The sequence below is a fragment of the Anguilla anguilla genome, chromosome 2, assembly GCF_013347855.1.
Source record: "Anguilla anguilla isolate fAngAng1 chromosome 2, fAngAng1.pri, whole genome shotgun sequence".
In the NCBI taxonomy this organism is placed as follows: domain Eukaryota; kingdom Metazoa; phylum Chordata; class Actinopteri; order Anguilliformes; family Anguillidae; genus Anguilla; species Anguilla anguilla.
Window position 1 is genome coordinate 68800975 of NC_049202.1, and position 12131 is coordinate 68813105.

The 12131-nt window shown below is 51.9% G+C and overlaps 1 protein-coding gene across 1 annotated transcript in view; it reads right to left on the reverse strand.

Moving 5' to 3' along the window:
* Positions 1–2535: 2535 nt before the first annotated feature.
* Positions 2536–12131, reverse strand: part of LOC118220545 (growth factor receptor-bound protein 2-like) — a 40725-nt gene continuing 31129 nt past the window's right edge. Inside the window, exons 4-6 of the mRNA XM_035404370.1 lie at positions 5532–5654; positions 4020–4188; positions 2536–3167 (exon numbers count right to left, since the gene is read on the reverse strand). Coding sequence (XP_035260261.1) covers positions 2982–3167; positions 4020–4188; positions 5532–5654 — 478 coding nt within the window. The 3' untranslated portion in view covers positions 2536–2981. The remainder of the gene's footprint in view (positions 3168–4019; positions 4189–5531; positions 5655–12131) is intronic.

Here is a 12131-nt window from a genome sequence, read left to right on the forward strand (position 1 = left end):
CGTGTGTGCATATCACTCGATCGTTTGTCAAGAAAGACCCATTTCCGGTGGAGCATGCAACCCAAGGCCGCAGCGCTGAAGTAAAGACAACAGAAAAAAAAAGAATATTTATATTTACAATTGTGAATAAAGCCTAGAAAATTGACGTTCATATGTACAGCCCTTGGAAATATGTCACTGGACAAGCTATTCTGAACTTATTTCAAATGTTTTTTTTTTTGCTTTAGATCCTTAACTCCCAAAGGCCCCCACACATCAGCCGCTGCAAAGCCAGCAAGTCGTCAGAAACGTCTGTATGGAACTGTCTGGCCCAACTGAATACATCCACAAAAACAGAAATACGATTCTTTTTTAAATCACAGGACTTCTCAGAGACCTCCTCAGGTATGAAACAACTGCTTTTTTTTCTCATTTATCTGAGGGGCCCCTCGCCCTTGCTCCTTTAATACAGGAAGAATCCTTTTTTTTTTTTTTATTTTTTTTTTTAAAAAGGCCCTCCTCAATGGTTAACAGACAGGACAGCCCCATTTGTGCACCCTACAGAAGGGGAGCTGCAGAGAACATGATTGGGGGGGGGGAGGGATGGGGGGCTGTGCATATGCAGCTGGTGGGGCAGCCAGACTGTAACACTGAGAGGATGAGGCCAAAAATAACCCAATCACCGGGGCACGGGTACACGAATGAGAGCAAGCTACCAGGCGTCCGTGCACACAAAGACATCAGCCGATACCGTTCTGCTTTTATCTCTTCTCTTCTCTTTTCTTTTTAAATGCGGCTTTGGTCATTCCTGGCTGGAATGGATTAAAGCATATTACGGGCTGGGCAGTCCACTCTGCTCTCAGACTTCATCACGTTACTCTTTCCACAGAGTGATTGCATTGCTCTGGTCGCCGCGGCGACGAGCTGCGAAGAAGATTACGCAACGCTGAAACGCTCACAGAGATGTGAGCTTAGAGAGGGAGAGAGAGAGAGAGAGAGAGAGAGAGAGAGAGGGAGGGAGAGAGAGGGAGATAGAGAAAGAGAGAGAGAGAGAGGGGGGAGAGAGAGAGAGAGAGAGAGAGAGAGAATGCACTGCTCAAAGCACTGGAGTAACACGATTAAGATCAGACTCGGAGATGCAGCATCCCGTTTCAATTACACAGTAATGGCTGAAAAAATAGAGACATCATACGCATCGGCTGCATTCAGCCGCCGCACTGAAGCCAACAGTACAATTACAAAAAGCCCTCTTGATACATTCAGACATCTCGACACTCGGGAAAAAGCACGTCCCTTTCCTTTAAACACTTCACAAGCTCGTCAAAGAACAGGTCTGTCGACAGGCCCCGCGGGCCTCGATCCCTGACCATGTGGCATCATCTCCTTGCACTGAAACACATCGCAGTTTTTTACCATTTCATTTTTATTCATTGAAAACAAAAACAAACAAACAAACAAACAAACAAACAAAACAAAAAAAAAAAGGACAAGCCAGAAAACTAGTATTTAGGTAAGACTGGAAAACATTTAAATAACAAGGATTCCATGGCGACAGGTATGAAATGAATTCGGTGGGGGGGGGGGGGGGGGCGGAGGAAGGACCGTTATTTACAACGTTTCTCTCTGCAGGTCTGACCGTTGGGAGACACTGAAACACCAGCGATGGAAAAAGGCACTGTCCAGAGAGAAGGACAAACAGGAGCAGGACTCAACCGTAAGAGCTCAGCCGCTGCGGACCGTGTCCGCGGCGCGGCCGCTCTCCTCCCAGCCGTGAGTGAGCGCGCCCTTCTGTTCAGATCCAGTCGCTCGCGGCTAATTCGGTTACGCTCATCCAATTCGGCTCTCGTTACGCGGACAAACGGCGGATATGTACTAACGAGAGTAAAAACATCGGAAAAATTTAACCTCTGGATTTATCAACTCTGAACCCAATTATCTGACCGTGTACTCCCACACACGGGGGACTAAGATGGCTACATTCATCACACTACCGCATGTGGAGATTGTGTGTTAAAAATAATTGGGGGGGGGGGGGGGTGGCTTTGCGGACATCATGTACCACAGTTCCTCCAACAGAATCGTCCAACTTCCGTTATTCTTCCACACGTTTCCTTAAAGAAGCAAGTTATGCACACAGGGCCTCAAAGAATTGAGAGTTGAGTAGAACACCCACATCCTCCCAATATCCCACTGTCTTACATCTGCGATCGCTCAGACAAATTCGGGACAGTCAAACTGACAATTCAACCCGATCCCACAGCTGCTAGGTCTCATCCAGACGGAAAACACGAGCAGAACATGATTCACACGAGGGAAGTATGCACCGAGAACGGAAACAGACAAACACATACATACACTTTATAATATATATATATATATACTTAAAAATGGAATTTCTCTATTATTTATGCACCCAAGTCTGCTGTACAATCATTCTTTTGCATCAGGTCTCTGACTTTGAGACTGCAGTGAACAATATATATATTTTTTTTCTTTTTCGTAATTTTTCAAAATGGTTTATTTTCAGTTTCTCTGCGATTTTGAAATGTTTTTGACTTTTTTTTTTGTTATTTGCTGTTGTGGTGATTATAACACACAACAAGGGGAAAAAAAAAAAAAAACAACAGCAACAAGGTGGAGAAGGCAGAGGCAGCTTTGGAAGGCCAGAGACGGAGAAGGGAAGAGAAGGACGTGATTTTCCACGGTGGATTTTTGGCGTGGTACGCTTCCCTCCTCTGACTGCTCCCGGGGCCTTCTGTCCCGTCCCGCGCGCGGACGGCACTGCAGCGCTCAACGCTCTTCGCCGTGAGCTCGGCTCCGCCCAACCGCCACTGGCGAGGGGACGCCGCCGTCCTGCTCTTCGCCTCCTGCTCATCGTTTCCGGGATCTTCCATTCTTCCACGTGGCTCTGAATCTCTTTGGGGTCGGGGGTCGGGGGTTGGGGGTTGGGGGGGGGGCACAGGGTCGGGGTTGGATGGTGCGGAGGGGGGGGGGGGGCGGAGTTACATGTTCTGATTGACAGGTGTGACGTAGTTGCGTGGGAACATGCCCGTCTGCCCGTGACAGGCTCCTTTCCACCAGTTGGGGTCGGAGTTGTCTAGAACCTGGATGAAGTCCCCGCGCCTGAACCCCAGCTCCCCGTCCTCCTGGGGGTCGAAGTCGAACAGCGCCTGGACGTACGTGGAATGCTGGGGGAAGAGAAGGGGGGCGGAGCATGAACCCTGCTTGAGCGTGCCTGCTAGCTCTGCACCTGTTGCTCGGCTACCAGACTTCCTCTTGCACATTCCTGTCTGCTGCAGGAATGTGAGGCTGACTGACTGACTGACTGACTGACTGACTGACTGACCGACTGACTGACTGACCGACTGACCGACTGACTGACCGACCGACTGGGGTTTTCCTGTGTGGCCCTAATACAGGCAAAATAAAAAATCACACACTGGAGCTAAGCCTCTCCATACTGGGACCCGATGGGGGGTTTTAATGCTCACTGCGGGTGCTAATGCAATCCTGAGCTGTTCTTCATGTGCACCACACTACAGCACTGAGAAGCAGCTCCCTCTGGAGCGAGGCCTGTGCTGGCAGCAGGGCTGAGGGCCCTTCACCTGGGGAACCCGCTCTATGTCTCACCTGGGGAACCAGCCCTACGTCTGAGGGCCACTCACCTGGGGAACCTGCTCTATGTCTGAGGGCCCTTCACCTGGGGAACCTGCTCTATGTCTGAGGGCCACTCACCTGGGGAACCCGCTCCATGTCTCACCTGGGGAACCTGCTCTATGTCTGAGGGCCCTTCACCTGGGGAACCTGCTCTATGTCTGAGGGCCACTCACCTGGGGAACCTGCTCTATGTCTGAGGGCCACTCACCTGGGGAACCTGCTCGATGTCTGAGGGCCACTCACCTGGGGAACCCGCTCTATGTCTGAGGGCCCTTCACCTGGGGAACCTGCTCTATGTCTGAGGGCCACTCACCTGGGGAACTTGCTCTATGTCTGAGGGCCACTCACCTGGGGAACTTGCTCTATGTCTGAGGGCCACTCACCTGGGGAACCTGCTCGATGTCTCGGAGGAAGATCTGCTGGTTCCGCGACACAGAGGTGGAGCGGTGGTAATCCACCAGCTGGTTGAGAGAATTGAACTTGACCACCCACAGGAAGTACTTCCCTGCTCCGTCACGTAGGACCTTGAAGTGCTGAACGTCGTTTCCAAACCTGAAGGGGGGGGGGGGGGGAGCCAGACGGGACAGCGTCAGACCGACGAGCACAGCAGAGCAATGCAGCCTTGACACCACGACAACGAAACACAGCTCAGCCCAGCCTCAGCTCTGATAGGCCCATGAGCTGCATCTGAGTCAACTCCACCCAAGCACATCTGCCAGTTTATCACTACGCTGCACCGTATTAAGATTTTTAAAAAACTGAAACGGTTCACTTCTGCCAACATGCTAATGCTAAGTGCGGTATGAAAATGCCAATATCAAAATGTCAGGTGGTGGGGCGATGGGAGAAGACAATGTTCCACCCACTGACAAATGTGGGGCTACGATTAAATGGTCTATTAACCTGAAAGGCTTTCTGTGGTTTTACATATGTAATAAAGTGTGAAAGCACAGTCTGAGACAGCTGCAGGTAGAAAAGGGCATGTCAAACTAATTGCCTCTGTGCTGAGGCAGAAGTTCAGCTGCAAAAGAGGGTGACACAGAGGACCTAAAGAGCAATGAGAGAATGTGACCACCAGGGGGCAGCAATGTGAATTGGTGTAGATTGAGGAAGTAAGATCCGTAATGAACTACACCAAGCATACATGCCGCTGGAGCTCAGGCACTGTACCCTGCTCTGTTGTGTTAGAGTTTGAGTCAACTTTATTAGTATTATGTCTAAAAACATGAAATTTGTCTTCTTGGTGCACAGATAGGGAGTTGTGTAGTAGTACTTGCATTTGTATGAATGCAATGAATCTTTAGGCGTTTACATATAAGCACACAGCAGTTTTCTAGCAAGCCCTCAAAAGCAGTATGAATCAAAATTATTTGTTGGACATGTTGAATTTGTGGCTATGCCAGATACGATGGATACACTGAATGTGTTGTAAATTTGGAATTTGTTGCCAAATATATCAATTTTCTGAACAGTTGCGTTTGCTGAATATGTTCAAATAGTGAAATATGGAAATACCAAAATGCACATTTCCACAAATATAAGTATCTGTATGTAAAAACCATGCACGTCTTGTTTCTATGCAAGAAAGAAACAGCCAAAGCATCCCATACACTTATTTCATTAAGAACAATCAGTCACTTACAGTCATCAAACTCCTAAAGCTATAACCTACTGCATGTTGTGCATGGTAACAAGTTGCTGTGGACAAGCACAGACCAGGAAGTAACACAGTTCCATGGACACAATGCCCTTCCCTGGATGGGAAATCCCCCAGGGGGTTTTCCCTGGTCAGAATTACCCCTGGGGGCACTGGGCCGGGACCCATGAGAACAGCGGGCACATGTACAAGGTGAGTGCGGGCAGAGAGGGGCCCTGGGGGATGCTGGGATACCTACTTGACGGACAGGGAGAAGTCGCCCGGCGCGCTCTCGCTCTCCCGGATCAGGAAGGCCCCGTCGTGTCTCTGTTTGTTCAGCATCTCCTCCGCCTTGGCCCGCGGGATCTTCCCGAAAAACCACCTGCAGCCACACCAAGCCGTGAGTCCACCAGAGTAACACATTAACACACACGCAGAAGAAAAGAGAAGAATCACACTGCAGGACCTGACTGAAAAAGAAGGGACTCTCTCAATGTCTCAATGGGGTCTGGGGTCGGGGTGGGGGGGCACCGCAGGGGTCAGGTTCTGGGGATACGCCACCGGGGGGGGGGGGGGGGGGGCGCGGGGGGGATGGATGTACAGAGGGGACCACGAGTCCCCCCCTGGAGAGTCCAAGAGAGGGGCTGTGTGCAGGGCTGGCGAGAGCAGCAGCAGCACTGAGGGCCATGTTAACCACGAAACCATCTGCACGGAGGGACAGACAGCTGGGCCGCCAGCATGGAAGTCAACGTGAGCCACAGCCTGACAGCGAGGCGCTGCAGGCTCATCCCCTTTAGCATCCGTGCTCCGTCAGCTCGTCCTGGGAGCAGCAGGAGCCCAGGGAGCAGCAGGAGCTCTGTGGCTCACTCATCAGACCGACTGCGCCGGTCTCAGCACAAACCGCACAACCCTACGCAGCACAGCCGGTCACCAGGCAGCAAGACCGGCAAGCTAACGGCAGCTACTCACAGCCCTGAGCCAGCTTCACACAGCACAAGGTTCTGTCCGAGCACACACCGGAACAGCTGCAGTACACAGGGCCTGGTAATCTGTCTACTGCAATGATGCATTAACCACAGTCGGCTGGTATAGGCCCAGGAGGGCAGTGCGTTATGGGACAGTCAGGTGGTATAGGCCCAGGAGGGCAGTGTGTTATGGGACGGTCAGGTGGTATAGGCCCAGGAGGGCAGTGTGTTATGGGACAGTCAGGTGGTATAGGCCCAGGAGGGCAGTGTGTTATGGGACAGTCAGGTGGTATAGGCCCAGAAGGGCAGTGTGTTATGGGACAGTCAGGTGGTATAGCAGTTGCGACAAGGTGGTACAAAATCCTAAATGACGTAAATGTACAGCCTGGTAAATTTGCGGTTGAGAATGCTGAGAGCTCGGTGCCACCTCTGACATGGGTATTACACCCAGTGATTGGCACCCAACATGCAAGAGACACCATAGTCCCAGATCTGCACACAGCACCGCTGAACCCTGACGCTCCAAACATCCGTGCGCTGAGCCAGAGCCACCCGGCTGCCCCTCTAATGGTACAGGACGCCCCCCTCGCCACCTCCCTGCTCCTCGCATGACAGCGACCTTTACAGCTGCCCACTCAGTCTTTAATGGGCTGGCAGGCCCTGGCCAAGGCTTGGCGCCCATCGCAGGGGCGGGGCGGGGGGGCGGGGGGCACACGGGCTGAGCAGATGGCATTCAGGGAAGCGGGCACGCCTCACGTGACGGACCCGTCCAGACGGGACAAGCTTCCCGCCCCCCTCGCTTACCTGCTGTGATCCTGCACAGGGCCGATATTTCACTCCTGCTAAAAAGCCTGGTGTACAGTGAGACTGGCGTACAGTGAGACTGGCGTACAGTGAGACTGGCGTACAGTGAGACTGGCGTACAGTGAGACTGGCGTACAGTGAGACTGGCAGACAGAGAGACTGGCGTACAGTGAGACCGGTGTACAGTGAGACTGGTGTACAGTGAGACCGCTGTACAGTGAGACCGGCGTACAGTGAGACTGGCGTACGGTGAGACTGCCGTACGGTGAGACTGCCGTACGGTGAGACTGCCGTACGGTGAGACTGGCGTACGGTGAGACTGGCGTACGGTGAGACTGGCGTACGGTGAGACCGGTGTACGGTGAGACCGGTGTACGGTGAGACCGGTGTACGGTGAGACCGGTGTAGAGTGAGACCGGTGTACAGTGAGACCGGTGTACAGTGAGACTGGCGTACAGTGAGACTGGCCTACAGTGAGTCTGGTGTACAGTGAGACTGGCCTACAGTGAGACAGGCGTACAGTGAGACAGGCGTACAGTGAGACTGGTGTACAGTGAGACCGGTGTACAGTGAGACCGGTGTACAGTGAGACCGGTGTAGAGTGAGACCGGTGTACAGTGAGACCGGTGTACAGTGAGACTGGCGTACAGTGAGACTGGCCTACAGTGAGTCTGGCGTACAGTGAGACTGGCCTACAGTGAGACTGGCCTACAGTGAGACTGGCCTACAGTGAGACCGGTGTACAGTGAGACCGGCGTACAGTGAGACCGGCGTACAGTGAGACTGGCCTACAGTGAGACTGGCGTACAGTGAGACTGGCGTACAGTGAGACTGGCGTACAGTGAGACTGGCGTACAGTGAGACCGGCGTACAGAGAGACTGGCGTACAGTGAGACTGGCGTACAGTGAGACTGGCGTACAGTGAGACTGGCGTACAGTGAGACTGGTGTACAGAGAGACTGGCGTACAGTGAGACCGGTGTACAGAGAGACTGGCGTACAGAGAGGCTGGTGTACAGTGAGACTGGCGTACAGTGAGACTGGCGTACAGTGAGACCGGTGTACAGTGAGACCGGTGTACAGTGAGACCGGTGTACAGTGAGACTGGCGTACAGTGAGACCGGCGTACAGTGAGACTGGCGTACAGAGAGACCGGCGTACAGTGAGACTGGCGTACAGAGAGACCGGCGTACAGTGAGACCGGCGTACAGTGAGACCGGCGTACAGTGAGACCGGCGTACAGTGAGACCGGCGTACAGTGAGACTGGCGTGCAGTGAGAATGGCGTACAGTGAGACTGGTGTACAGTGAGACTGGTGTACAGAGAGACTGGCGTACAGTGAGACCGGTGTACAGAGAGACTGGCGTACAGAGAGGCTGGTGTACAGTGAGACTGGCGTACAGTGAGACTGCCGTACAGTGAGACCGGTGTACAGTGAGACTGGCGTACAGTGAGACCGGCGTACAGTGAGACTGGCGTACAGAGAGACCGGCGTACAGTGAGACCGGCGTACAGTGAGACCGGCGTACAGTGAGACTGGCGTGTAGTGAGAATGGCGTACAGTGAGACTGGTGTACAGTGAGACTGGCCTACAGTGAGACTGGCCTACAGTGAGACTGGTGTACAGTGAGACTGGTGTACAGTGAAACTGGCGTACAGAGAGACTGGTGTACAGTGAGACTGGCGTTCAGTCAGACTGGTGCACAGAGAGACTGGCGTACAGTGAGACTGGCGTACAGAGAGACTGGTGTACAGTGAGACTGGCATACAGAGAGACTGGTGTACAGTGAGACTGGCGGACATGATGACGGGCACTGCACTGTTGGGCGAGTTTCTTTCAGATTCCAGTAAGAGGCTGCTATGCTAATACACACCCAGGATTGGGTGAAGCCCTGTGCAGTCAGCAGCTGGCTTTGTGCAGCTCCACGGCTGACAAGAGGCCGATCTGCGAAACCAGCCACCGTGTGATCATTAACGATCATCCAGCCTCAGTGCGGCATTGCTGCATTAAGATCCACAGAGCCGCGCTCACGGCCACCGATGCTTAATTATCCATTTCATTCAGCAGCACTCATGCGTTCGTTCTGCCCCAGGAACAGGGTCGTTTGTTTAGAGGTGATTTTTAGCATAAAGCCTACAGAAGCAGAAATACTTCCTGGGCCTCATTCCCAAAAGCTTTCTTAAATCCTTCTTCCTTTTTCTTCTTGAGGAAATATCCAAGGGAAAACCCCCTCTTAAAGGTACAGTACTCAGGTGACAGGCGGAGTGCATGCAGTGTTTGGAGGGCGGGGCTTTGGAGGGAGAGTCAAGGGGAGGGGGTGGAACATCTCTCTAAATTTAGCACTCTCTCGCTCATCTCTCCAAACTTACATACTGCACCTTTTTAATTACCTTTCTAATTAACTAATTTAAATCAAAATAGAAAGCTAAATAAAAACAAAAACTATGATGTTATTCAGATAGGTTAATGTAGTTAAAATAAATAGCCTATTTAGACCTACCATTGTATTGACAAACATTTTGTTAATGAGGTCTGTAGCTACTCAAATGACCTTGCATAAATAAAGCATTCTAAATATAAACCTTTTCTGTGTATAACCCTTTACACTTGTTTCCAAACGCGCTTCGACTTTGATCATACCAAAGAACAAATTCAGATAAGAATTTACAGTGCAATAAGTGATAAGGCAACATTTCCCAGAATGATAAAATAGGCTAGTAATGGTAAATGGACTGCATTTATATAGCGCTTTTATCCAAAGCGCTTTACAATTGATGCCTCTCATTCGCCAGAGCAGTTAGGGATTAGGTGTCTTGCTCAAGGACACTTTGACACGCCCAGGGCGGGGTTTTGAACCGGCAACCCTCCGACTGCCAGACAATCAGTCTTATCTCCTGAGCTATGTCGCCCTAATGATGGTGATAAATGGGATTTTACATTTAATATGTGACATATTCACGATCAGGTGATGCTTCGAAAGCAACAGACTTTCTAACATTTAAAAATGATTAACTGTGTCAGGGTGTAAACAAAAATCGTGAAAATGTGTCACAGTAGTAGGGGAGGAAAGCAGCATTTTGTTTTCGGTAAAAAATGGAAAGCGTCATTAGATTACATTCACAGTTGAGACTGCCGCAGATTATATATAAATATATATATATATATATATACATATAATATCTATACGTGTAATCTATTCGCACGGCTGAGTGTTTTTCCCTTACAGAAGCGATTCAGGTTAAGCACCTTACTTTACTCAAGGGCACGGTGGCACCGCACCAGCTAGGAATCAGCTCACCACTCTTTACTTCCCTCACCTGCAGACTGCAGCACCCGAACACACGCAGTCGCAGAACGAACGATATCCGACTCAACCGCGCTCCGGACGGACGCTGCCGCACGTGTGCGGAACGAGAACAGCCTACAGCCTTTTCGTAAGGGCTGGCCGGCTGCTTCCCACCGCCGGGACCCCTCGGTCCAATCCGTTCGCGGTTAACGGGATAGTTTATTTTTCGTCGGACCGCGCCGGCCTCGTTAGGGTCGACCTCCTCGCTGAATCGCCCGCCCAATCGCGGCCCGGTGACGCCGCCAGGCGCTCGGGTCAGAGCGACCCTGAAGGCACGCGGCCCGTTTAAACCCGGGGGGGGGGGGGGGGTCCCGCAACCTTACCCCGAAAGAGCCGGTGGGGGGCGCATTCCAACCGAGCAGTTACACACCCGATTCCACCGATCAACCGCCGGAGTCTTCGTCAAGGAGTCAGGACCTGGATTAGTAGAATCAGGTGTGTTACTGCTTTGGCTGAAACGAAAGCCGCACTGCACCCAACGCTGGTCCTTCCCTGGATAAGACTGCGGGACCCCTTGGTTTAAACCCACCTGGAGGAAACAGGGCGCCTCAGCCAGGGGAACGCACGGGCCAGAAGTACGCACCCATCGCTGACCCCATTCGGTGAGATGACAGGCCAGGGGGGAGGAGAGCAGGAAATGACACCGTGTGTGCAGCTAAACCAATGAGTGACCGCCAGGCTTTTCACACGCCGCCGCCCGTTCATCGACATCACTAACTCGGCTGCGGTTCAACTGCAGCCGCAGCTGAAAGGGGTTCCTCTGCCCTGTTCCTACAGGAGGAACTCCGCACTTCACTCAACCTTCACCACGCAGGGCAGGCTGTGGCTTCAGGGAGGAAAAACCGTCTCGTGAAATAAAAAGGAAAATTCAGCGCGACTGTAGGAAACCGACTCGGAGACAGACGTCTCCTTATTTCAAGGTAACTCAAATGGCTTTGTCACTCAAAGCATATTTCATTTAAGCTATTTTTTACTGCTGGGAGCTTTTGACACCTTTTTGTTAATAAGTTAATGTAGCTTTGTGATCACTGCTGTCTCGCACAGAAGAGCTACAGAGTGAGCGCAGGATGGGAAGGGGACCACAGCAATGAAGCAGAAAGATGGAGAGAGAAGGATCGGTCACAGAAATACGTAGAGGGAGGGGGCTCAGTCACAGAAATACGTAGAGGGAGGGGGCTCAGTCACAGAAAGATGGAGAGAGAGGGATCAGTCACAGAAAGATGGACAGAGAGGGATCAGTCACAGAAAGATGGACAGAGAGGGATCAGTCACAGAAAGATGGAGAGAGAGGGATCAGTCACAGAAAGATGGAGAGAGGGGGAGATCAGTCACAGAAAGATGGAGAAAGAGGGATCAGTCACAGAAAGATGGAGAGAGAGAGGGGCCCCTCAGTCTCAGCCTGCCCAGTCCTCCCACACCCTTCAGGGCTGCTGGGTCAGTGTGATCTCCATCCCACTGGGATGATTTCAGACTGCAATGAAACGGCAATGCAGCGCCAAGGCAGTGGGAGTCAGGAAGAACTGCATGTGCTAGAGACAGAGCTCCAAAGAGCGGCTGAAGCCTGAGGGAGGAGGGAGACTGTGAGAGACTGAGAGAGACTGTGAGAGACTGAGAGAGACTGTGTGAGACTGTGTGAGACTGTGTGAGACTGTGCGAGACTGTGCGAGACTGCGTGAGACTGTGAGAGACTGCGTGAGACCGTGAGAGACTGCGTGAGACTGTGAGAGACTGTGTGAGACTGTGA